We start from the raw sequence: 24,383 nt of genomic DNA on the forward strand, positions 1-24,383 counted from the left end.
GGGAGAAAGAAGAGACCGAGGTCTGGGAATCGCTTCATGCACTGACGAGCACGAGCCTTCGCGTAATAACGCGATCAGAGGGCAGCCGTGTCTCGTGTGTGCACGCACTCCTCTCGTACCATCGCACACCGCTCGCTGCTGCTCCGGAGGCAAGCACGCGTGCATAAACGGCGGCGTAATACGCTCGTAAGCAGCGCGAGCGTTCTATTTTTATGTGTGTTACGTCGGGAAGAACCCGCGCACGGCATGCAACGGTTCGTGGAAATATTCGCGAGACGCGACAAATAGAGGGATAAAAACCGAAGGACAGCGTTCAAGTGGCGGGAATATTGGACGGCGAGGGGGTGGATGGTGGGTGGTGCGTGTGTCTCTGAACTCGCGACGTCCGATGGAGATCGTTGAAACGCGACCGCACACGCCACACGTACCCGAAGCACCGTGTTAATTAATACGACAACCACCGGGGAGGGAATCCGGTTTAACGTATAATGCGGCACTAATTGCGGAAGGGAAAATGGAAGGGGGGAGAGAGGGGGGGGAGGGAGGGAGGGAGGGGAAAAAAAGAAAGAAAGAAAGAAAGAAAGAAAAAGAAACGATGGAAAGAAATAAAAATTTATAACGAATTCGTCGGCGAAATACAAGTCGCGTCGCGCGTTTGCAATTTTTTTTTTTCCCCCCTCCCTCTCGGCGACCGGGTACACCGCTCGATGCATGCTTTGTGCGACATTTTGCGTTTTCATCGAGGCGTGCGGAAACGAAAAGGTAGAACGAACGTGCAAGGAAGAAAGAGATTACAGGAGGCATGGCAGTCGAGCTGCACCTGTGCATACGCGGTTCGTTCATCACGTGGAAAATGCAGCTATGGCCCTTACCCTGGGAACAATGCTGGCTACGATGGGTACTATTTCCCGTAGGAGAGGAGAGGAGAGGGAACGTGAGCTCGCTCGCGCGCACGCTACGCACGAAAAGATGGAGAGAGAGAGAGAGAGAGAGAGAGAGAGAGCGCTGAAGAAAAAAACAGAGACGGACAGAGGGGGAGGGAAAACGAGTTGGACGACCCGAGGAGGTCTTGTACACCGCATTTTCTCCCCTTTCATTTATGATTTCCTCTTTTCCAACCAGAATTGTATATTCACCAGCGACTAGCTGCCAGAGAGAGAGAGAGAAAGAGAGACTTTCTTAATAAACATCGGTGTGAATCGCAGAAAAACCTCGAGTTAATCTGTTAACCCCTGAACAAATTCTTTATCCAAACGCTTACACCTTCAAGTGCGAACACTTTACGCGCCTGTGCGCTCAGAGGAATCGCGGGATGCATTTCGCACAAAGAGGGATCTGGCCGTCACGTGCCACGGAATGAAATTATCGATTTTCTTACAAAAACTCTATCTATCTTTAAAAGAGACGTTTCGTTTCGTTTTTAATCGAGCATCACCCGTCCAATCTTTCAACGCGTAATCCTGCTCGAAAGAGAAATGGATATATATATATATATATATATATATATATATCGGATCAGCTAGCTACAATCTAGAATAGGAAGAACGGTTTTGCTGTAAACAGCGAAGAATGTGGAACGTAAACGAGACACCTATACTTGAAACGAGACGTCAACATGAACGGTATACACATCGATGTCCTCGACTTCCGGTCCCCGTTCCAATTTCGAATCGACCGCTTTCGAATCGAGCTCGACTTCGATAACTTGTGTTATTCTCAAGCTCTAAATTAAACGTTTACGCTTCCGAGGTCGGGGGTTATTCCTTCGAAAGGAATTAGAGATTATTTACGATATTAATAACAATAATAAGGAAACATCTTATAATAATAATAATAATAATCTCGATACTCCGAGGGGGGGAGAGAGAGAAAGAAAAAGAGAGCACACGATGTTGCTATGACAAAGATTAAAAAGCAGTGGGTAACCGCGTAACGCGAAATTGTTCGATGTCGGTCGAACTATGAAGAAGGTTTCATAACGAAAGACACTTTGATACATTCACCCGTATAACGTTCGGACATGCAGTGTAACGTGCATAAATATGAATATGTGCTATGAGATAGGCTATATATCGCTTGTTCTATTTTCTGAATAGGATTCGAAGTAGATGTCGAGAACTTGTCACTCCGTGATTTATACATTTGTCTGCGCCGGAGGACGAGATCGTTCTCCATTCCCCTTCTACTCGTCTTTTAAGCCTGTCAGGTCATACCGAGTTCCAATACGAAAGGGAGGGAGGAGTCTTTTTCGTTGAGCGAAATAGAGAGAAGAAAAGGAGAAAGAGAGAGGAAAAAAAAAAAAAAATGAAAGCAGCTATGCCCTATGAAGCTAGATTCTCAAGGATAAAGCTAGCCAAGGTTGCCGAGAGTGGAAAGATTCGATCGTTGGTCGTATTTCGAAGCCAAGTTTGCGGCAGGATGCCCCGACCGTGTGCCTGGTAATCAATTTATTAGAGCGGAACTTATTTTCAAAATTATACACGATTCAATCTTAATGTTTTTAACGGAACTTGTGGATAAATCACTCGTATCTAGGGGGGTGGAGGACAATAGAATGGAACAAAACCGTACTTACTCCGAATGCTTTAAAAATATAATCGAACGAACGAAACGAGCAGTAAAGAGAGAATCGCGAGCAATGACGCAAGCAGAAAAAGTGACACGCGTCTATTTTTTTCTGCCGACTATGCTCTAAGAAAAATTGAAGCAAAATAATAAGAGAAGAACACGCTTCGAATTTTAAAGATTATATACGTTATCGTTGCCTTTTAAATAATGTCGTGGAATACCATTCGATCTTGTTCATCAACCAGATTGAAAATCGTAAATGTCAAAAGTTTGCCAAGTTGCATAGTCATCGTTGAAATAAACGTCTATTGTAAATACTTTGATTTGCAATTACGAAAGCCGCGGCATCACGCGTGCATCACAGTTTACGATCTTCTATAATTAACCTTAGCCGAGGAAGACGATACGGCGTTAATAATTCGTGTTAATAATAATTTCGGTGAAAAAAAATGCTAGTAAATCATGCAAACTATTCCGTCCGTTCTTCTATTGTCGTTCCGGCCGTGCCTTCACCCCTGGATAGGCAGGCTCGTTCGAATGAAACGCGACTTCAAAAGCAAAGGAAGTCCGTCGAGAACCCGTACAAGAGGGTTGCTCGGTGGTTGGACCGCTCGTTAGTATCAGCTGCTTGCTGCTTAAAAATAACCTCTTCCTAGTATACCAGTACAATCGCTAAATTAACGCCGGTAGCGACGCCCTTCGCGTGGAAAACCATCTACAGACTTTAAATACACCGTTCTAGAACTATTAAGGATTCCTCGAGTTCCAGACTGGCTAGACATACAGAAACAGAATTCTGGTTCGACGTGACACAGGAAAAAAAAAAAAAAAAAAAAAACGTTTACGAGACATGTACAAGTCTAAGGCATAATCCATTAACCACGCTTGTTGAATAATAAAGATATTATGACGGTACGAACGTGTCGTACATCTTTCCGGATGTACGGCTGACAAAAGGGAGGAAATAGAGTTTAATCATTTCGAAAAGTCAAATATTTCTCTTCGAGGTTTCAAAGCGTCTCGTTGAAATGTTTAATCTGATAGAAGTATATAAAGTGTATACCGATATCCATTCTAATCAATTAATGCGATTAATGGACTTGACTAAACAGCTTTTGATAATAATCAGCAAATCTCGTGCTACATCTATGTAGAACGTGCCTAAACTGGTCCGATTGCTTTCACAATTTACGAATACGTGATTTGTGATTTATTAATCACCATGCCAAAATATATTTGGAGCTAACACGAGAACTAGGACAACCTTCTGATAATTCGTTAGAATCATCCCTAACCGAGTCCAAGAACAACAACCGGTTGCTAGACAGACATACGTCGTCATTCGTGTAATTTTTCGGTCGCTCGCTAATGTCCCACAAAGGCGAGACACGCTTCCCCCACGCGTATTGTCTCGTACCGCAAAAAGTCGTATTCCTCCTCCCGAGAGAAAGAGAGAGGAAAAAAAAAAAAGAAAAAAAAAAATATATAACTTCCGTCAGACTTCGTTGCGACGAATCAAAGAAGGGGAACAATAAGGTCGAGACTTACCTGAACATCAAAGTGAGTAGTGGTATCTTGTGGCTGCGGAGGTCCCTGTTGCTGTTGTTGTTGCTGCGAAGGTGGAGGGCCCTGTGGGGGTGGCGGAGCCTGTGCACCAAAGAGTTGTGCCGCGTGAGAGTGTGGATGTTGGAGATGATGTGTCGGTGGTGCTTGATGATGTTGAAGATGATGCGGTGGAGCTGGGGCAAAGGCCGCCATGAAATGTTCCTCGCTTCCAACCACATCGACACCAGGTTTCAATAGTACGACCCCGCCACCACCAGCGCTTACAGCCAGAGTAGCAGCAGCGTTCTTCTGAAATTCCTCCTCGCCTGGAGAAGGTTGGCGACTCCCAGGTGTACGACTGAATAAATGAAAAATGAAGAACAACGTTGAGCGATCTCTTTCTTTAAAAAGAGAAAAAGTAATTTATTATTGGATAATATTCGGAAACAATGTTAATGATCGTTATAATGTGCATAAATGGAATTATTATGACAACAACATCAATTATAATTTACAAATAACGATTTTTTTGATACGAGAGTAAAGAGGAAGCAAAGATAAAGAGATTATGCAGTCTTTGAAATAGTAAAATAAGATATTTTTGATATTTTGATCTATTTAATTTTGCGTTTCATTAATTCATTTCATTTGAAAGCAGCCTATAATAAAAATTTGACAAAAATAAACGGATCGTATCCAGTAAATCTTTACTGGAATAATAAAAAATAGAAAAATAGAGGATGCATAAATTAGTCGTGAATGCATTATATATATATATATATATTATAAAATATTAATAAAATTATAAAATATATAAATATAAAAATATATATAAAATAANATTTTCTATATAAAGAAAGTGACGTAGCTTTCCTTAGCCATTATAAAACGACAATCGTAAATGTCATGGATCTGATTCCATGTGACGTGAACATAGAAATCTTAGAGTAAAAGAATTCTATTTTACACATCCTGATAGCTATCTTTTTGCAACGTTACTCAAGTGTTTACACTTATACGTACGTATAAGTATTTTATAATTATAAAATACTTAAATGTATAATTATATAATTACAATACAATCAAAATAAACGAGTGATAAAGAGAAAAATAATAATTAGAAAGTTGCAATTAGCTCCTTCCGAAACCAATTTACTTTAATTTCCTAACACAAATTAAAAATCATTAATAAAATTATAAAAATATAAGAAATAATTCATTTGACAGTTATTATAAATATCAGTGAATATTATGAAAGTCGCCATAAAACAAATCGATATATTCTGCATAATATTTAAAAAATCTTTCCAAACTTGTCGTGCAAGATTCTACGAATATACGATTAGCAACGCAAAATAACGGTATATTTCGCAATGACAGGCGTAATATAATTCAATGTTCACGAATTCAATATTTAGAAATCTTATGAAAAAGAAATGGTTAACAATAATGAGTAAACATCATCATTATTATGGCGGAATTCTTAAGTAAAAACGATAAGATTATTATATAAATTTCAATGTATTTTTCCTACTTTATTTATTCTGTACTTTGTTCTGTTTTATTTATTGTAAATCCAGTCGATCTCAGTGTTCGAATTTTAATAAAAAAAAGTTTTGATAAAATTCAAAAAATGATAAAAACAAAACATTGTTTACGTTATATTAAAAATTTCCTGTTTTCTATACATGCAATAATAAACATCAATTTACAATTTTAATCGATATTTAAAAATATAAAGATTTTTCAATAAACAAATCATAAATGTTTTCGTTACTTAACAAGAAAAAATAAACTGCAGTAATATGGAATAAACCGCGGAATAAAGAATGTCGGTAATATCGAACAGATGAAGATCAAACGACACACCAGATGGCGTACAATGATGGTGCAAGAAAATCTAAAGACACAAACTTATAATGTCGTCGTTCGACGAGTAGAACATACACGCCCTTGACAGTTAGTCCTATTACATTTCTCAATTGTGTTCCTCATAGCAATAGTAATTGTTCATGAACAACATGTGACACATTCACAGTCGTTCAATTGAAAACAATTATATATAGCTAGAGCAAGAATAGCTACGCACTTTTTCTTATGAAGTCATTTACGCAAAAGCTAAATTTGTCGTAGGTCACGTTATAACGACCAATAATAACCATGTGTACACTTATATTTTCATAATACAGATATCTTTGCTCCTTTTTAAAATATTTTTTATAATATAATTCTCTTTCGTTGAGGAATTATTTCGATACTTACTTAAATCCTTTATCGTCATCAAGGCCATTCTGGGATGCTAATCCGTTATTTTGTGGACCTGTATCGTCTTTAGAACTGTCAAATGGGCTTGCCGAGCCCTTCTCTTTTTCTTTCTTGTCTGCATCAGTATTCTGCATAATGAAAACAAAAATATATTTCCATAAAATTGTTTCTCTTCTTGCTCGTATTTTATTTCGTATATAATTACCAATCTCAGGGAAACCATTCTGGGCTCCAAATCTTTGGGTGTCGTAGGACTTGATCCAAGAACATATTCAACCATTTTAACCCCCAGACCACCCGTTTCACTGTAAAAACAAATCATTTTTTAATATTCAATTATATTAATAAAACACGTAACGATATTTGATGTTCGTATGATTAAATGATAATATACCAACCTGCTTCTAGGGCTAAGAACTGTTCCAACTTCTGATGTTTGATGATGGTATCCAGTACCGACACCCACACGTCTACCTGTACCCATGGAAATCGGTTGTGAGACGGCATGATCTAAAAAAAAATTGAAAATATCGTTAATCATGATACCACGTGGATGCATATTTCGATCAACGTTCATTCCCATTAACAAAATTAGTATTAAATTGATACTCACGTGTGAAATAAACATTCAATATGCCTTCAGTTTTAACCGATTATTGAAACATCCATCTCATTACATCGCTATAAAAATTCTTTGATTCAAACTTCTTACTGTTCAAAATAATGCTAACAATGATCAGTCGCATATTTAAAGAGAAAAGATGAAAAAAAGAAAGAAGCTATTCAACGCGAACAAAACTCGACAATTTTAAAAGGAAACGTTAACAATATCCCGAAACCGTATCGTGCTTGTGTCGTATCAACCGGCAATCGATAAAAGGCGTGGGGCGAGAAACCCGCAAAGGTGTAACGGAAATTCTATCATAAAAATCCTTAACAGTTCGCCACTGTATCGCCGCCTCTCCCGCGAGACCGTTTTATTCAAAGGGTTTCGCGATGGTCGAGGAAAGAAGAAAGAAAGAAAGAAAGAAAGAAAGAAAGAAAGAGAAAGAAAGAAAAAAAGAAAAAAAAAAAGATGAATTCATACATCATGAGAAAAGAAAGGTTCACGAGGATTCCAGAGGGCTATATGAATTTTACGATTCCATATGACGCAATTTCGTCGGGTCCAGGTAGATATATATATATATACATATATATATATATATATATATATATATATCTATACATGTATATATAGGGGGTTGGTGTGGTAACGTACAGGGTGGATCAGTAGGTACGACCCTGGGCATTGGGACGTTGCTCCCACCGCCGCTGATGCCGGGCGTCTGTCGCCATGGCAACAGCCGCGTTGCACCCATCGAGGTGACGCACACATGCAAACTCGGGCCGCGTGCACATGGAAGCCGGTACATGCCGTCGCGAGAATCAGGTGTTTCGTGCATACATTGCATACACAGAACACTGCCGCGGTACCATCGCCCTCGCGCAACAACCCTGTACGACTTAAGGCTCCGTTTAATGAGAAAGAACCCCGCGCAACCTTTCCAACCTCTCACTCCATTTCTCCTTACCATCCGCGCTTCTACCAATTACCACGGTAATCCGTTTAATTGACGAGAAATTCTGACGATTTCTCCAACGACACGAAACGGCTATAAAATAAGCAGGAAGAAATCTAAATACTAACCGAGCGGAGAAAGACGGACTCGTCTGGATTAGACTGTAACGAGAACTTTAAAACGATTCTGGGGGGGTTAAAGAGATAGAGAAGTTCGTAACACCAGGCTCGAAAATACCAGAAGCCTGGGTGATATCGATTGATCGTAAAAGCAAGGGAAAGAGAGAAAGAGAGAAAGAGAGAGAGAGAGAGAGAGAGAGAGAGAGAGAAAGAGAGAGAGAAGGGGGATGGACTTTGTAGATTTCCTTGGTTTTCGTAAAAGCAAACAGTTAGGAGAGATCTGTTTTGGTAGAGTATCGATTATTGACATTCCGCTCGAAGTTGCGGAGACACAAGTATTTCTACTTTCGTCTCTATATATTGTTCTTTCGGCGCTGTACCAATCAATAAGCGCGCACGACGTAAAACACACGGTATCGCTCTCGCATTTCGTTGCATCCTCCAACCAAGGAATGTGATATAGTGTATGATTGTAAGTCAAACTTTTTATATGATTCATCTTTCTCTCTAATTTTACCGAGGATTGAAACACGTATCGAACGTTCAGAGAATTCTACGTCACCCGTCGAGGACCTTCGAAGATCGCCGACAAGGCGCGCGCGTTTTGCTCCGAACGACAAAAGGATACGGTGTTAATCGGAATCGGCTCGTTATCTCTATTTTTCTTTTTTTTTTTTTTTAATATGTCACGGTTCTAAATAATAGCTATTTATACACAATATATCCAATATATCATTGCGTTAAAAAATAGAGCTTATACCGAAACGAAATAAATTTTTTCAAATTATCACACACCTTCTTTTGCATCTCGTAATATTGAACGTAAAGAAACCAGCTCAACGATGTCGTTACTCTTATTAAATACAGTTAGAGAGAAGCCAATGCTCGAATACCTGAACTAATAAGCTCAATATCTTTTAAATTGTTATCAATATATCTCGAGAAAGTGACACTCGGGTACAAAAATTAAGATCCAGAATGATCCGTACGAAGAGATAATTGAAATTTTCGCGAAAGAAGAAATATATATATATTTATATAAAGATATAATTTCGAAAATCACCGATAAATAAAATTTTATCGCGAATAAATATTTCTCAAACAAGTAACACATCGTGTTCCATCGGTTGGCTGACTCACGCAACGCGATCTCGTTTCTTTTTTAACGACACGCGGCTTTCTTTTTCGAGAGGAAATTAGCGCGCACAAGTCGATTGACTTATTATGTAACGATCAATCGTGAATGATATCGACCGAATGGATATCGATTTGGAGAGTTCGCGTTTAAATCCGCGTCACAAGAACGCGGACTGAAATCGGGATATTTCGAGGGATTTAAAGGGCTTTAACGGTGGTATGATCGGTTGGATCGGAACGCATAAAGGCGGCAAAAGATTGAAAGCGTTCGGTCATACGTACGACCCGACTGGGTCAGATCAGTGTAAACTTCGTTGAAACATTGAACTTGAGATGAACGAAAAAAACGAAGAGATAGCGTTAAAGCTGTTTATGGGCAATAATTAATAAACACGACAAGGGTCATCTCTAATTTTTTTCAAACGCACGTAGGAAAGATAAGGTACGGATGCAACGGGTGTACGTACGTAGAATGGTCAGGCGTTAATGTCTGCCATCCATGAATTATCGATTCCGATTAACCCCGTTCATGGATTATCCCCATCTCGAAACCCCCTATTCCAAATATTCTCAGCCCTATTGTCATTGATACGTGTCAGTACGCTCGATAGCACGCCGATAGTGTGTACTCGCTGCGGTTAGTCAATGAGCCGAGCGCGTTTCCGCGTGTGTTTCAATGAAAGTAATAGAAACTGCAATATAATTATGAAACGCGTAAATACGATATAGAGATATAGAGGGCGCGCTCTTGAAAGTTTTGTTCGTTGCAAACATCATTGGAAACGTGGTGAGGAAACGTACCTGAGGTGCTCCAGGTGGAGTCTCGCCACATCTGGTGGTCGCCCAGGTGAAGTATCCCACCACCTTTTACACCCCCTTCGTCCTTGGAGCCGCCCTCGTCCACGCCCCAAAGCTTTTTTGCCGAGGGAGCGATCTGAAACAATATGAGAAAACGGGTCGTAAGTCCACGGGGTCAGTGAACACGTTTTCAAACGTGGCGCGTGCTGACACGAAACTCCCAAGAGCTTGGTGGTGCTTTGTGCAGTGAAAGATACGAATGCGAAACGATCGTATTAATTACACTAACGAACTACAGGGATCCGCTTAAAATTAGCATATATATTATCGTGTACAGTTGATCAACCGGCTTGATACACTGCACATGCACCTTTTTTTTTTTTTTTTTTTTTTTTTTTATTAATGGAATAAAAAAACGTGTGTATATACCTTTCGTTTCGAGAGGCCAGTCTTCCTTTGTACCTTTACATCTTTTTACGAAGATTATAATTTCCATTTTTTATTACAGCAGAGTGTACCAAAGATATGACAAGACTCTGTGCACTGTCAATAGTCAAAAATTGAGTTAGTTTTCTATCGGGAATTAGAAGTATCGATACCGGCTTCTCTCTTTCGACCGGCGAGTTGGCCGGAATCGCAAAGTTTGGCGCGAAAAAGTAAGTAAATCCCGATGGAGAGGCAGGGAAAAGATTGGAATCGGAAACAGAGACGAGTCGTTATGTTCCGTCGTGACCTGAACTCTGCTGCACTGTTCCCGACCTCACCTAACTGGAGGTCAGTGACGTAACCAGGAGTAAGCGGTGGGGATGGAGGGAAGCATCGTCCGCAGATTGCGGGATCCTAGATGCAGGTATACTGCACGTGCGATGGTGACAGTGCAGCTCAAGAGTGCGGGCGTCTCGATGCATTTTCGTCCGCATCGTCACTCGCGCCCGGTCTACGGATCGTTAAATGAAAGTACCGAAGAGGGGAGTTTCGATTCAGCTCGAAGCTCGCCCCGTTTTCTTCTTTCACGTCCCTTCTTTTCATCGGGTAAACTATTCATCGTGAGACGTCAACCTCTCCATTTCCTTCGAAATTTATATAAACGTTCCAATCGAATGCTATTGCTGAATTCTTCGAGAATCGGTTTAACAACTCTCATATATAATTATCGTTTTGCCAACGTATATATGTATATAAACACATACATACATACATACATACATACATACATATATATATATATATATATATATATATACGTTTTCATCGGTTATTTAAATCGCGATATTTACAAGTACACGCGGTTTCACAAGTTTGGTGAATCGGTTCTCGGTGAATTCAATTCTGATATGCGTAGTTGGTAAAATGATATCAAGAGATCGAGTGTATACATACGCAACGCGTGGTATCGCAACATTACCGCATCGGCGATGCTTCCAACCCAATGTTTCACACTTGCTCCGACAAATCGCGCGTTGCGCCAGATTATTTAACCGGTACATCAAGAAGACGCAACACGAGTCTTCTAGGTGTAACAACATGATTCATCGGCGTGACGTTGGAAAAAAAAAAGGAAAAGGAGCGCGGGAATAAACATGATTCGAAATTTCATGAAATTTCATTTTTCCAACGACGAAGCCGATGCGTTTCGGATATATATATATATATACACACGTACAAACACGCGATATTTATATTTTATTGATCAAGCAAACGATATCACGTACAATAGCATGTGCGTCATTCACCGAGTAGGTATACCAACTCGAATATACGCGAACCACGAAATATCAAACGACGCTGTTTATCGTCTGCGATGGATCGACAATCGCGTTAATTATATTTCCTGTCGTGGAAAAAAAAATGTGAGCGTGTGTCCTTTGCAGCGAATTAATAGTTATCAATTTTCCGCATGTATCGTTTCACATGTAAACCGCAGAAAAATAAAACGATAAAGAAACGTTTCACGCGTCACACGGTCAACGAAATATAGTCACGCGAGAAAACGTTCTACCTATAAAATTTCGAGTCCTGATTCTTAGCCAAGGCTCGTACGATTTTCACCTAGTTCAACAAATCGGCGGATAAAAGGAAACATAAAAAAAAAAAAATCGAACGGGTCGTACGAGTTTAGAAACCGGTTAGAAATCCCACGGGAGAAAACGTGGAATAATCAAAGGAGTGTACGAGTGAGGAAGGTTCGATACATGTCAAATTGGAAAGCGAATCTTCGTTTGCATCATCTTACGGAATAATTTTTTTTTCCCCCCCCCAACTTGCATTTCGTTCCATTCCATCGGTTCTCATTTTTACTCTCTCCCTTCCCTCTCTATCTCTCTCTCTCTCTCCTGCATGTAACATTGATGCTGTCATCGTTGCTGACCACAACGGTGGTTAAAGTGCTCTCCAAGAGGACTTGGCGTGCAATGTTCTCGTATGCATTCGTATGCATCGATGACGTTCGAACGCGTTCCCTGCTTAGTTAGTCGGGAACGTATTAAAGTTACGTCGCTGATTTCCCAGATTGCGCGACACGTGCCGTCATGCGATACGACCTCTTTCTTCAAAATACAGGGCGACGCAAAAATAATGAAGGGAAAAAAAAAAATTTGAAAGTCGTATAAAAATTGCCGCATCACTTCACACAGTGGAAAGTTTCTATCGTTTCTTTTTTCTTCAATCGTCGAGACGTTGGATTACATTAATTTTCGCGTCATTCCGAGTACATAGAAATTTTTATACAAAGAAAACATGGTCGAGCCAGGCTACGATACATCGACGATTTCCATTGTTCTTTTCTGTCACGATGAATTTCGCGGTATTACTAAAACCACATTCTCCTTAACGTACACGAATGAGATGTGAATCAAAGTTATGGAATGGAAGGATGAACGGAAGATACGTCTAAAGGTTCGGTAAGGTAAGGCTAAGGGTAAGGCTCGGTCAACCGGGGGCGATACGCCGTGAGTATCGACCGCGTCGCCGGCCGGCAGAGACGCTTTTGCACGTTAAGCACGACTATGGGGAGAAAGAGAAGAGAAGAGGTCGAAAAGCGAACGAACGAAGTAAGAGAAAACCCATCGCAAATTTTCCCGATCCTCGAAAGGGGAATTTCGAAGAGGAAAGCTTCTTGATTCTATATTATATATAAGCTGTTCGAAATATTTTCGTGCATCTTAAATGCGTTAGATGATAAACGAGGAATTACGGATGATATATAAAAAAAAAAAAAAAAAAACAAACAAGAAAAAGATGATAATTTCCGTTCATTCGAAGTTCATTTGTTAGCGGAGCGAAAACGGTAGCATTCCGTTCCATGAAACCGGTCAGCGAAATCTTTTGCACGTTCAGCGAAGACAGAGAATAGAAGGAAAAAGAGAGGGAAACAAGGAAACGAAAGAGAAAAAGAAGGTAAAACGATGTGCCGTCGTCGTTTCTCGTTCGTTAGACGAGAATGATATAATTCTATCCATTCGAACCGGCCAGCAGCAGAAGCACTTTTGCACGTTAGCCGCAACTGCGTTGTACGGAGAATCGGGGAGGCGAAAAATGAGGGTGAACAAGCGAGAGATCGAGACGAAGGGATATCGAACGAGAGAGAGAGAGAGAGAGAGAGAGAGAGAGAAAGTTAAAAAAGAAACAGAAAATGAGACGAGACGAAAGAATACTGGATCTCTCTTTCATTGAACAAAGCCAACGATAGCTGGGTATACCCCTAAGCTATACCCCACCATACGGCTACACAGCAAACCCCCACCATAAAGGCAGCCAACTTCTCCCTACCCACCCCGCACACCCACGAGGTTCCCCCACCAGTAGAACGGCAGCGTGGATGTCGTCGCTAAACTGCCACGGGGCCACCGACCCCTCCCCAGGCCCCTCGGCCTCGGGTCACGGCCACTGTCCTCGCAGAGAATCAGCAGCACGAGGGAGGCGAACCCTGTTGTTCTCTCTCTTTCTTCATCTTTCCTTCGACCTCCTCTCTACCCCTTTCCGACTCTTTCTCCGATGGTTTATGCGTATGCGTGCGCCTGCGTGAGCTAAATGCGTGCGCAGTAAACACATATTAGGGACGCGTAATAGGGGTTGTTTTTTTTGCATTTTGTTATTTTGATTTAATTTTTAAAATTTGGAAATTAGTACTATATTTTTATTATTATAGTTCATCAAATCGAGAAAACAAAAATTCGTTAAAATGAAATTTTTAAAGGGATATGTTTGAAGATGCTCGTAAAAATGACATAATAAATACATAAATAATCTTAATACATAATCATAGAAAAAATAGAAAACAAAATATGATAATCGATGTTTTGACATTATGATATGAATTAATGCAATTCTAATTATGCGAGATGATATGTGAAAATAAATTTCTCCTACTTTTTCTGCTCTTCTCGATGACGAATCTGCAAGCGTAACCGATGCGTTTAGGTTCAACGACATGCGCGTCACGTCACTACAAGTCACGACGCGATACGTCACTTTACGGCATAAACGATAGAATATTATGCGAAGAGGTAAGCGACGCGTTCGTATGACGCGAGAAAAAAAAACATTACAAAATTTGTGCTCATTATTGATCAAATTATACTGTCCTTCTATATACAAATTTACACATTACCGTTCTTTATAGTCTTGATATGATAATGAAGAGAGTAATAGTAGATTTCTATTCAAATCAATTTAGAAAAGAAAACGAGTGAGAATTTAAAAAAATTTAAAGACATACAAAGATTTCATGAAGATCATTTGATTTAGGCTTTAAGTTCTATCAAGTGAAAATACACAATTAGAAAAATGGATTATACGATATGAAACGATTACATCGACTATTAGTATAAAAATTAGCTTGATATGCATATTTAAAATCAAAAAATATTTAAAGCAATTTTTGCTTTTGATATAAAGATATAAAATAATACAAAGATATAAAATTAACATTTCATTAATGTTCATAAATAATTTTTCATTAGAATATGAACTTTTCTGAATTTAAATAAGAAGGAATAGAAATACCATTGAAATTGAAACAATAGGTATACGCAACACTGTTCCTTTATACGTTACTTCTGAATAATAACAAGTAAGTTGTTTCGCTCTAAATCTCCAATCAGGAACAAATTATCGATTATCGATGACGCTTTGAATAAGTTCACTGACATATAAGCTGATGTCAATAAACATTTCTCTTAACTATCATTCGATTACGGGCATTCTCATTTAATTTACGTTAATTTCGAAAAAAACCGATTATTATACTCTAATACTTTATTTGTATACTGCAGGATATTTCTTTCGATGATGACGTCATTTAAGAAATCGGAAACTGGTTTCACTCTTCTTTTATCGCGAATAGAATACGATAATGCACGCGTGTAGGAGTAGTTTCTTATACCAGTCCTGTCTTTACCGGTCAACGTAGTCAACCATGATGTTGGCCGTAATTCAAGTCCGAATATTTCATTGGCGGTTGTTTACTTTTTCCGAGAATTCCTACCATTCGCGAAGAAAATATTGAGTTTACATGAGAATCTCGAAGCGCCATTTAATTCAAAAAAAGAATTTTGATAAAAAAGAAACTGTGATCATTTGTTGGCAAAGATAAAACGAAAAATTCTTGTCTTCTGATATATTTTTTGAATTGATTTCTTTTGTAAGATTACTGTTTTTTTTCTTCTATAAAATGTTAACATGTCATAGATAAGAAACACGGATGCAACATAATTGAAGAGCATCACTGATCTTGTGTAACGATTATCGTGAAGAGATTTGCGAATCGTGGGCGTTAACTGCATAACTATTCGTAAGTATCTGTTACCGTCGCTCGAAGAAAAGAGAAAGTTCGTTGCAATGAGGTGACAATCCGATATTTTTATCTTGTAACATTATATGTAATATTTTATGGTGAATACATCCATAATCGGCGAGGATTACACTTCCAACTTTCTTTGAAACATGTTACATCGTAAAACATATAATCTATAAATTTTTATGACATTTTTAAAAGTTCCCAAATTATTCAAATTTTGCGTACGATTGAAAATCAACAATACTAATAACGAAGTAATTGAAAACATTTCGTAGGTAAGGTCAACCCTGAACCTCGAAACAACTAGAAAAGATAGAATGACTCACGCAAATCAATATCCCTCCAGGCATATTTACCGTTTATATCCAAGAAAAGCATAGTATAGTACATTTGATTTGCGGATAAATGTATTTATCTTTTACAATTTTATCAATACAGCATCGTTAATGTACACGTTTCGAAGGGAACTCGTTGGAATTGGTACCTCAGTCGGTAAATCAAATAAAAACATTCGATGCAACTGGAATGAAATGTTCCAATCATAAAATTCATAAAAAAAAATGCTAATAATAATATTTTACTATGACATAAAATAAAAAATAATTATAAAATTATCTACAGTAGTTAACAATAAAATAGATCATTATATTCATAGATCTTAAAATTACAAAAAAAAAATCATTAAAAGTCTTTATTTACAAATTGCAAATCATAAATGATAAATGAATTATATATTCAATAAAAATTTTCATTGAGTTTTTCGGCACACGCACTGTTCACATGTATTACGATCGTTCAGAAAGAACCCTGACAGTGTTTCAATCGATTAGTGCACCCAAAGGGGGAACCACAAGCAAGGGGAAACATGCAAAATATAAAGCCGTATAAATTTAAATGGCACTCGTCCAAACAACATAAAGAAAAGAAGAACAAAAAAAGTAACAAACAGTAAACAAAAATGTAACATGTTTTTAAAATAAACAAAATGAAGAAATTGATTGATTATTAGATCAGACAAATTAAAATTTCAGATAACAAAATGCGTTTTTATATTATACAATACAATCCTATCAAGAGTTCGTGCGAAAGTACATTAACCTAAAACAAGGCGAACACTCTCCCGTACCTCTGCTTTACTTGTTTACGTATAAAAGACCGAGAATACAATGAAAGAAAGAGAAAAAAGAACAGAACTATGAACACTTTACTATAGATAGACGTAAACAATGAAGAAATGGTTGGAGGAGCAAGGACTTAACTTGAATATATTTTTTCTATGGTTAAAATATGTCACTATATATCATAGATTCAAATGTACAGCTATCATAATATTGAAAATTTTTTCCCACTCTTTTATAACAAGAAAGCTTATTTTCATTAAGATTCTTAAATTATTTACTCATATTTTGTAATAAATTCGATTAAAATTCAAACATTTAATTCCGATTAAAAAATATATGATTTCAATATATGATGATGAAAATCATCTTTCTATCATTAAGGTACAAGGCAATGCTAATGGATTCGTTGTTATATTACAAGGTTAAGCGAGTTCGGAGACCTGATTGGCTGAATAACTATCGAATACCTTCATGTGAGAACATGTTCATACGAATATTCTCCTCACGATTCAGATAATCCATTCTTTTCTAGTATCTAATAATAGAAATAACTTCAAGTGAATAGTTTCAAAAAATTATATGTACTATGATTATTACACAATAGAGTACGCATATATTACAATTATTTTAGTAAACAAATTAAAATCAATACAAAATTTAATTTTGGTATTAATACAATTTAATATTGCAATATGCAAAAGTGTTTTTCTAATACATATTATTACATATTACATATTATTAAACGAGATTGTTAATTTGTTCGTTCTAAATAGAACTATTGATTTAAATATTGTTTACAAATTACAAGTAGTAAATAAATCTAGAATAAAATATTTTACTATGAAACAGTATTGATAAAATACATAATAATAAGATTAAAAATTGAAATGGAAATAATTAAAACTATATTTTTTTTTAAGAATTGAATATAAATTTAAGAAAATATCATCTTAAAATTCAATATATTATAGAAAAATCGAATGGTTAATACTATAAAAAAATAGTAATAGTTAGTCTAATTATTGCACAGATAACAATGGAAATATAATTTTATTAACTTTCAGAATAAAAGAATATTTTGAACCTGTCGAAAAACGAACAAAATATATTCAATATTCACATTATATTATTTTAGTATTATAATATAAAATACAGTGAAAACAAAAGATCATAATTTTTTAATATTATTAATTGAATTATTAAAAAAAAAAAAACGAAAAAAACGCCAATAAGAAAGAGATGCGAAATAAAAATACACCGTTACACATTAATCGTTATATTCATTATGTATAAGATGATCAGAAAGTTATAAAATACCCTCATGATATAGAAACGCAAATTTATCAATATTTTCTGCCATTTATTATTTACGTATTTATGCAAATTAGAATACACGAGTAACATCAATGATTTCTACGAGCGAATCGAGTTGTCCCCCTCCTGAAACTTCGTCCCCTATAAACATGGAGGTTTCCATTGTAGAATAAAAATCTTTGGAACAAACCTAACCTATAAATTCGCAATGTTCGGAACTTTTATTGCGTCGAAGAAAAAAGAAACGTTACTTTGAAAAAAAAAAGGTTAAATTGAACGAAAATAAATACCATATCGGCCCCCAAATCCTTCATGTCGCAGTAAAGGAAAAGATCCCCCGGTGGTTTCATCCAGTCGCCTGTACTCGTGCCTGCTCCCTGGCCGTACCCTACACCGAAACTCTCCACCGTCTCCAAGGTACCCTCGGCACGGCGCGTCACCTTCGAGAGATTCACCGTTAACCCCGTGGTACACCAACAACGCGAACGAAAAATTGAACACACACTCTTTAGCACGCACTATCCAGTAAACGAGGCTATTTTGGAGCAGATTCGTAGAATTTCGATGATGTGTTGTTGAAAAATTAGTGAATCGTACGTCAACGGCGGCGTCGGGGCGCGGACGCCGATTCAGCCGGCACTGAATACACACCACTCCTGGTTGTTTTCACGTTCGTTTTTCCTCTCTAAACAGGCAGACCTCTTGTAAACGGAGCACACCACACCGCAGGCCGAACAATACAAATCGCGGCACCACAGACGGAAGTGTGAGAGAGAAAGAAAAGCGTTCGGCCGCCTGTCAAACAGTTCGACACCTCGGGTGCCTCGATGCTGCCACTGCTACCTATGCTCCTCTCTTCTTCCTCGTCCTCTTCCTCCTCCACCTCCTCCACCGCCGCCGCCGCCGCCGCCGCCGCCGTCACCTCCTCCACCTCCTTTCTCCTCTCGCGCACTTTGCACACTCACTCCGCGAATTCGCGTTTATTTACAGGGGGAGTAAGTCAATTATATGTTCTTGCCTAAATTCACGTCCGTCCTGACATATCGTGAGATGCGTCGTTATCGGGCGTTAAAATAACGCTCGGCGTCACGATGCTCTTACTTGTCTCTCCTCGAATTTTCGTTAACCGGCCTCTCTCTTCGATAGAGACTGCCCTCTTAACCGAAACAAAGAACGACGCTCGAACGGAGTGCCCTCTACCGAGTACTTTGATAATTATATTCCGTTTTGCGAATGCTACTAACCAATCATCGTTCTTCTCATTTTGCACGACCTCTCACGACGATCGGATGAAAATTTGATTTTAGTTAAAGTAAATTTACCTGGCCTGACTAAATATTAACGTCATGAATGAAGGACAATTGTATCTCAAATGTAATGTGTATTGTTAAATTTTCAAAAATTGTGTACATGCAATATAATATGATTTTGATGACAAATATATATATTTTTTTATGTATTACGTATAAATTATTCTTCAAAATATATTAAAATTAAAAATTAAAAATATTTACGTTAAAATATAAAAAAAATTTCTTTGTTCTTTATGAATATTCTCTACAAATATTCTATTGATATTCAAAAGAACTATATCTATTAAAAGAAATAAATTTTTATGCAATTTAATCATTAGCAAAACAATTACAAAAATAAATTTCAATAAAAAAATAAGCAAAATGAACTTTAAAAATGAATTTAAAAAATGAACTTTGTATAAAAAATTAATTAGAGCAAAATTTCTATGTAAAATATATAAAATATAAAATATTATAAAGCAATATTTCGTATCTAAAATAAATATTAAAAAAATGTAGTCATATTTTCTTGAAAAATTATAAAATAAATAGAAGCACTTATGCTCCCTTTTATAATATCCTTTTAAATAAATAAATTTTTCCATTTCAATTCATTTTCAAATAATTAAAAACTATTACTTATTATTGTTAAATTTTGATCCTAACATTATTTTTCGAGAAAATTAACATATAATAATTTTTAACTATTAATTATTACCATCAATCTCAATGATATATATTATTTTTAATAATCTAATTTTAGTTTAATTTTCTAATTATATAAATAATAATTAGAATAAAATTTACAATAAATTATTTCGATCGAAAAATAATGCATAATTATACGGAATTATGAATTAGTAGAAAATGTTTTAAATATTTTTAAATTATTAAATATATTTTTTTAAAACATATTAAATATATCTCGAATAATTTATATTTTTAAGAAGTACAAAATTATTTTATTTTATTATTTAAAACTTTGAAATCTCTCTATATATAAAAAAAATATTTTTTTTATGCATTTAAAATGAAAATTTTTTAATGTTAATATTTAATAATATTTTAAGATATATAATAAAAAAAATTATAAATAATATATTTAGATTTTATATATAAATATTTAAAATAAATATAATATAAATATAAGCATATAAATATTTTATATATATGTATATGCATTTAAAATAAAAATTTTTTTATATTAATATTTAATAATATTTTAAGATATATAATAATAAAAGATTATAAATAATATAATTAATATATTAAGATTTTATATATTATTTAAATTTTATTTAAATTAAGCTATATAGCGGAAAAATAAATATCAATATATAATTATTAATAGAATGAATAATAAAAATGAATAATAAAAAAAAATTACATATTTCAATGCATTGTACATATTATATATATAATATATATAATATAATATATAATTACATATAATATATAAAATAATATAATATATATAATATATATTAAATATATATCTATATATATTATATATATTTATATATATTGTTTAATTTATTAATAATTTAATAAAAATAATTTATCCATTTAAAAAAAATATTAGAATTCAACAGATTTATTTTCAAATCTATTTATAATTTTTTATTATTATTAAAAATTTTAAAATATTAAAATAATTCATAAGAAATATGCTTACCTGGCCATTCCTGAACTGTTGCTGTTGTTGTTGTTGCTGATGATGAAAGAGAGCAACTTGTTGTTGTGCTGTCATTTGATTATTAAGATAAACTAAATGTTCTGTTCCTGGTGCTCCACTCTGTGCGGCATAAAAAATGTAACTATTAATTTCCAAATTTCAAAATAAAAAAAAATTTGTTCTATTAATAATAATATTAAGAAATATATAACTTACTTTAAGTTGCATTGGATGGATTTCATAAGGTAGATGAACATTATTCATAGTTTGTAGACCTAATTGTTGAGGTTGATTCTGTTGTGGTACACTCAGTTTAGTAATGGGATATTTCCATTTTTCTGGATTCTAAAAATTATTTAAACAATCAAATAAAAAAATAGATATATATTTATTTATAAAATTATTTATTTATTATCTACTTATCTTTCAAAGTATTGAAATACAAATTTAATAATTTTTTTAAACAATTGTGTATGTGTATGTTGTACATGTAATATATTTTGATTTTAAATGTTTAGTTTACTTACATTATCAATAATAGCATCATCTGCAAGAGCCCAAGCACGAGGTGCTTGTTTTGTTTGAAATGTTGAAGATTGAGCATTAAATTCTGCTTCTGTTGGTCGTTGAAATACATAACCCACCATAGCATCATCTTGAGTTCTGTTCACACCTATTTGATGCGTTTGACCAGGTTGTATACGCATACTGTCACCACCAGCCATTACTTGACCACATTGCTCTGCATCCTATTAATAAAAAATTATTTCCATTTTCTTCATTATTATTATCATATTTATATTATTATATTTATATTAAATTGATATTTATAATTGATTAATAGTAATTTTTATACATAAAATCCATATAGATTTTAATTAACACATTCTTTTGGATAATATATAATACTCCAAAAAATTATAATTATTACTTATTAGTTTATGTGCAAACAAGAAGTATTATAGTATTATAGTAAATTATAGTAAGTAGAGTATTATAATAAATTCATTCAAATTTTCATTATAAAAATATTAAAAATTAATCCATATAAAATAAAATATATTATTGTTTAATTTATTATGATATGCTTTTAAATATATATATATATATATATATATATATATATATATTTAATTAAAAAATAATAATTAAAAAATAATAGAAACAAAAAAATTTTTTTGATATTAAAATATATATAATAAAATTATTAAATTTATACAATACAAAGAAATGAGTAGAATATGCAAGATTATTTGTTATTTCACTAGAATAACTAAATTGATTAATGCAACCAAAACATCTTCATTTCTATAGAACAATCTGCCATGATGGATCAAACAAAGCATAAGCATATGCAATACTCATGCATATGTACAATAAAAAATCTTTTTCTTATTTTTCAACAATAGAATAGAAATTCTTGCATAACTAATGATATAATAAATAAAAATGAAATAAACACAATCAATTTTTAAATTATCATATGAAATGAAATATTTTACAAAACATAAAATAATATTATAAAAAAACAAAATGATAGGTTATGACATTTTTGATTGACGAATAAAACATTGTTATATTAAAATGGTTTACGACATATATTAATTATATGATAGAAAAATACAAAAAAAAATTAAAATAAGTACATACCGTAGGTATATGTCCATTTGCAGAAGGGTGGTGTAATTGCATAGAAGGTGCCGGTTCACCCGCAGCACCAGCGCTACTCGCACCGAGCCACTTCATCGTTCTGTCAATTTGTAGCACTGCTTCAAGCTCGATGAACGATGATCAAACAGATAAGAAGTACCCTCACTTTGTGAAGGTTAGCTCACTCAGAACCGGCGTCTGGAGCTGAAGGTAGAATCATCCGCTATGTCTGTTCTGCGAGCATGTTCTACGTGTAATTCTTAACAATGTGATATCTTCATTATTTTCACAACGATGAGAAAGATGATGATAACGAGAATAGTCACCAGAGAATCGTATTTATGAAGCTACGATTGAACGCCAGACAGTACAGCAATGGCAGCTGAGACAACGGTGCTGCCGGAATTTTGACAACACTGTCGGACACGGAAAACAAGAACACAAAGAGAATTGTCGAATGGACGTAACTTAGACTATACGACTTCTCGAGTTTTATTAAACGGCACAACCGCTTCTGCGACGGATGAACGAAACTGAAGGGATGCCGGAGAAAAAAAGTGAAACATGCAAAAAACGACAACTGCTTGTTCATCAACGGGCGAGAGGGAATTAGGGGTAGGAAAGTAGAGGGGAGGAAGCGAAAGATTCACAAAATTATATTCTTTGTATTGTCGTTAATACTACAAATTCTTTTCCCCAAACCAATAGCAGGTACAATAATGATAATGTTCTTTTTTCGATTTATGTACGTACAAATTTCACGTCTAACTGTGATGACTATACTCACGATCAATTGACAAATAACTTTCGTTTCTTTTTATACTATTTAATCTTTTTATGACTATTATATACGAGTTGCTTTTTCATACATGCATCCCGTAAAACTAAAACTTAAAATACACTATTCACAAGTATGTACATCGACGTACAGGCACACAATGTGCGTCCACCGGCATACGCGTGTTTCGCGCGCAAGGATGCTGCGCGATTTTCGGAAGGGATTCAGAAGATAGGAGGGGAGGGGAGGATAAAGAACCAACCCGCGTTTAGAAATACTGCGACACGATATAACCCAATACGTTATTTCTGTCAATTTTATGCTTTTCCTACCCGTTACTTTTTGATTTAATTTTTGCTTTCACCTTAATAATCAATTTGTTAATAACTTTAAAATAACGTTTAAACAAAAGTTTGTGGACTTTGTTTGGCGTTAATCGTCCATTCACATTTACACAATGCTGTACTTAAAATGTCAAGATTTTAGGTTAACTATAAAATTATGCATGAAATAAATAGATTGCAGTGTTTCATACTAAAATTAAACGTACCATTTTTACCGCCATCTAACATAACATTCACATTTTAAACTTATTTCATTACTAAGTTATTTGCATTTGTAATATTTTATGTCATAATTTTTCAAATATTTTATATCATTAATTTTTCAAATCATAATATAATTATCTATTTTTAAAAATAATATGAAAATATATATGAAATATTATTAAATAAAATAAATTTTACATTTTATAAAAAT

At 35.1% G+C, this 24,383-nt stretch overlaps 1 protein-coding gene across 6 annotated transcripts in view; it reads right to left on the bottom strand.

The window, feature by feature from the left end:
• LOC122712092 (maternal protein pumilio-like) overlaps positions 1 to 24,086 on the bottom strand; it is a 65,729-nt gene extending 41,643 nt beyond the window's left edge. For 2 of the 6 annotated variants that reach the window (XM_043931447.1, XM_043931443.1), the window contains exons 1-9: positions 22,847 to 24,086; positions 21,724 to 21,945; positions 21,413 to 21,541; positions 21,197 to 21,316; positions 9,998 to 10,130; positions 6,777 to 6,888; positions 6,584 to 6,683; positions 6,376 to 6,506; positions 4,117 to 4,471 (exon numbers count right to left, since the gene is read on the bottom strand). In XM_043931447.1, the coding sequence (XP_043787382.1) occupies positions 4,117 to 4,471; positions 6,376 to 6,506; positions 6,584 to 6,683; positions 6,777 to 6,888; positions 9,998 to 10,130; positions 21,197 to 21,316; positions 21,413 to 21,541; positions 21,724 to 21,945; positions 22,847 to 22,942 (1,398 nt within the window). In that variant the 5' untranslated portion in view covers positions 22,943 to 24,086. Of the gene's footprint in view, positions 1 to 4,116; positions 4,472 to 6,375; positions 6,507 to 6,583; positions 6,684 to 6,776; positions 6,889 to 9,997; positions 10,131 to 18,516; positions 19,358 to 21,196; positions 21,317 to 21,412; positions 21,542 to 21,723; positions 21,946 to 22,846 lie in introns of those variants that run through there. The other 4 variants (XM_043931446.1, XM_043931445.1, XM_043931444.1 and 1 more) reach the window with 4 other exon arrangements.
• Between the last annotated feature and the right edge of the window lie 297 nt (positions 24,087 to 24,383).

This window comes from Apis laboriosa, unplaced genomic scaffold (assembly GCF_014066325.1).
Source record: "Apis laboriosa isolate Shangri-la unplaced genomic scaffold, ASM1406632v1 scaffold18_cov149, whole genome shotgun sequence".
Classification (NCBI taxonomy): domain Eukaryota; kingdom Metazoa; phylum Arthropoda; class Insecta; order Hymenoptera; family Apidae; genus Apis; species Apis laboriosa.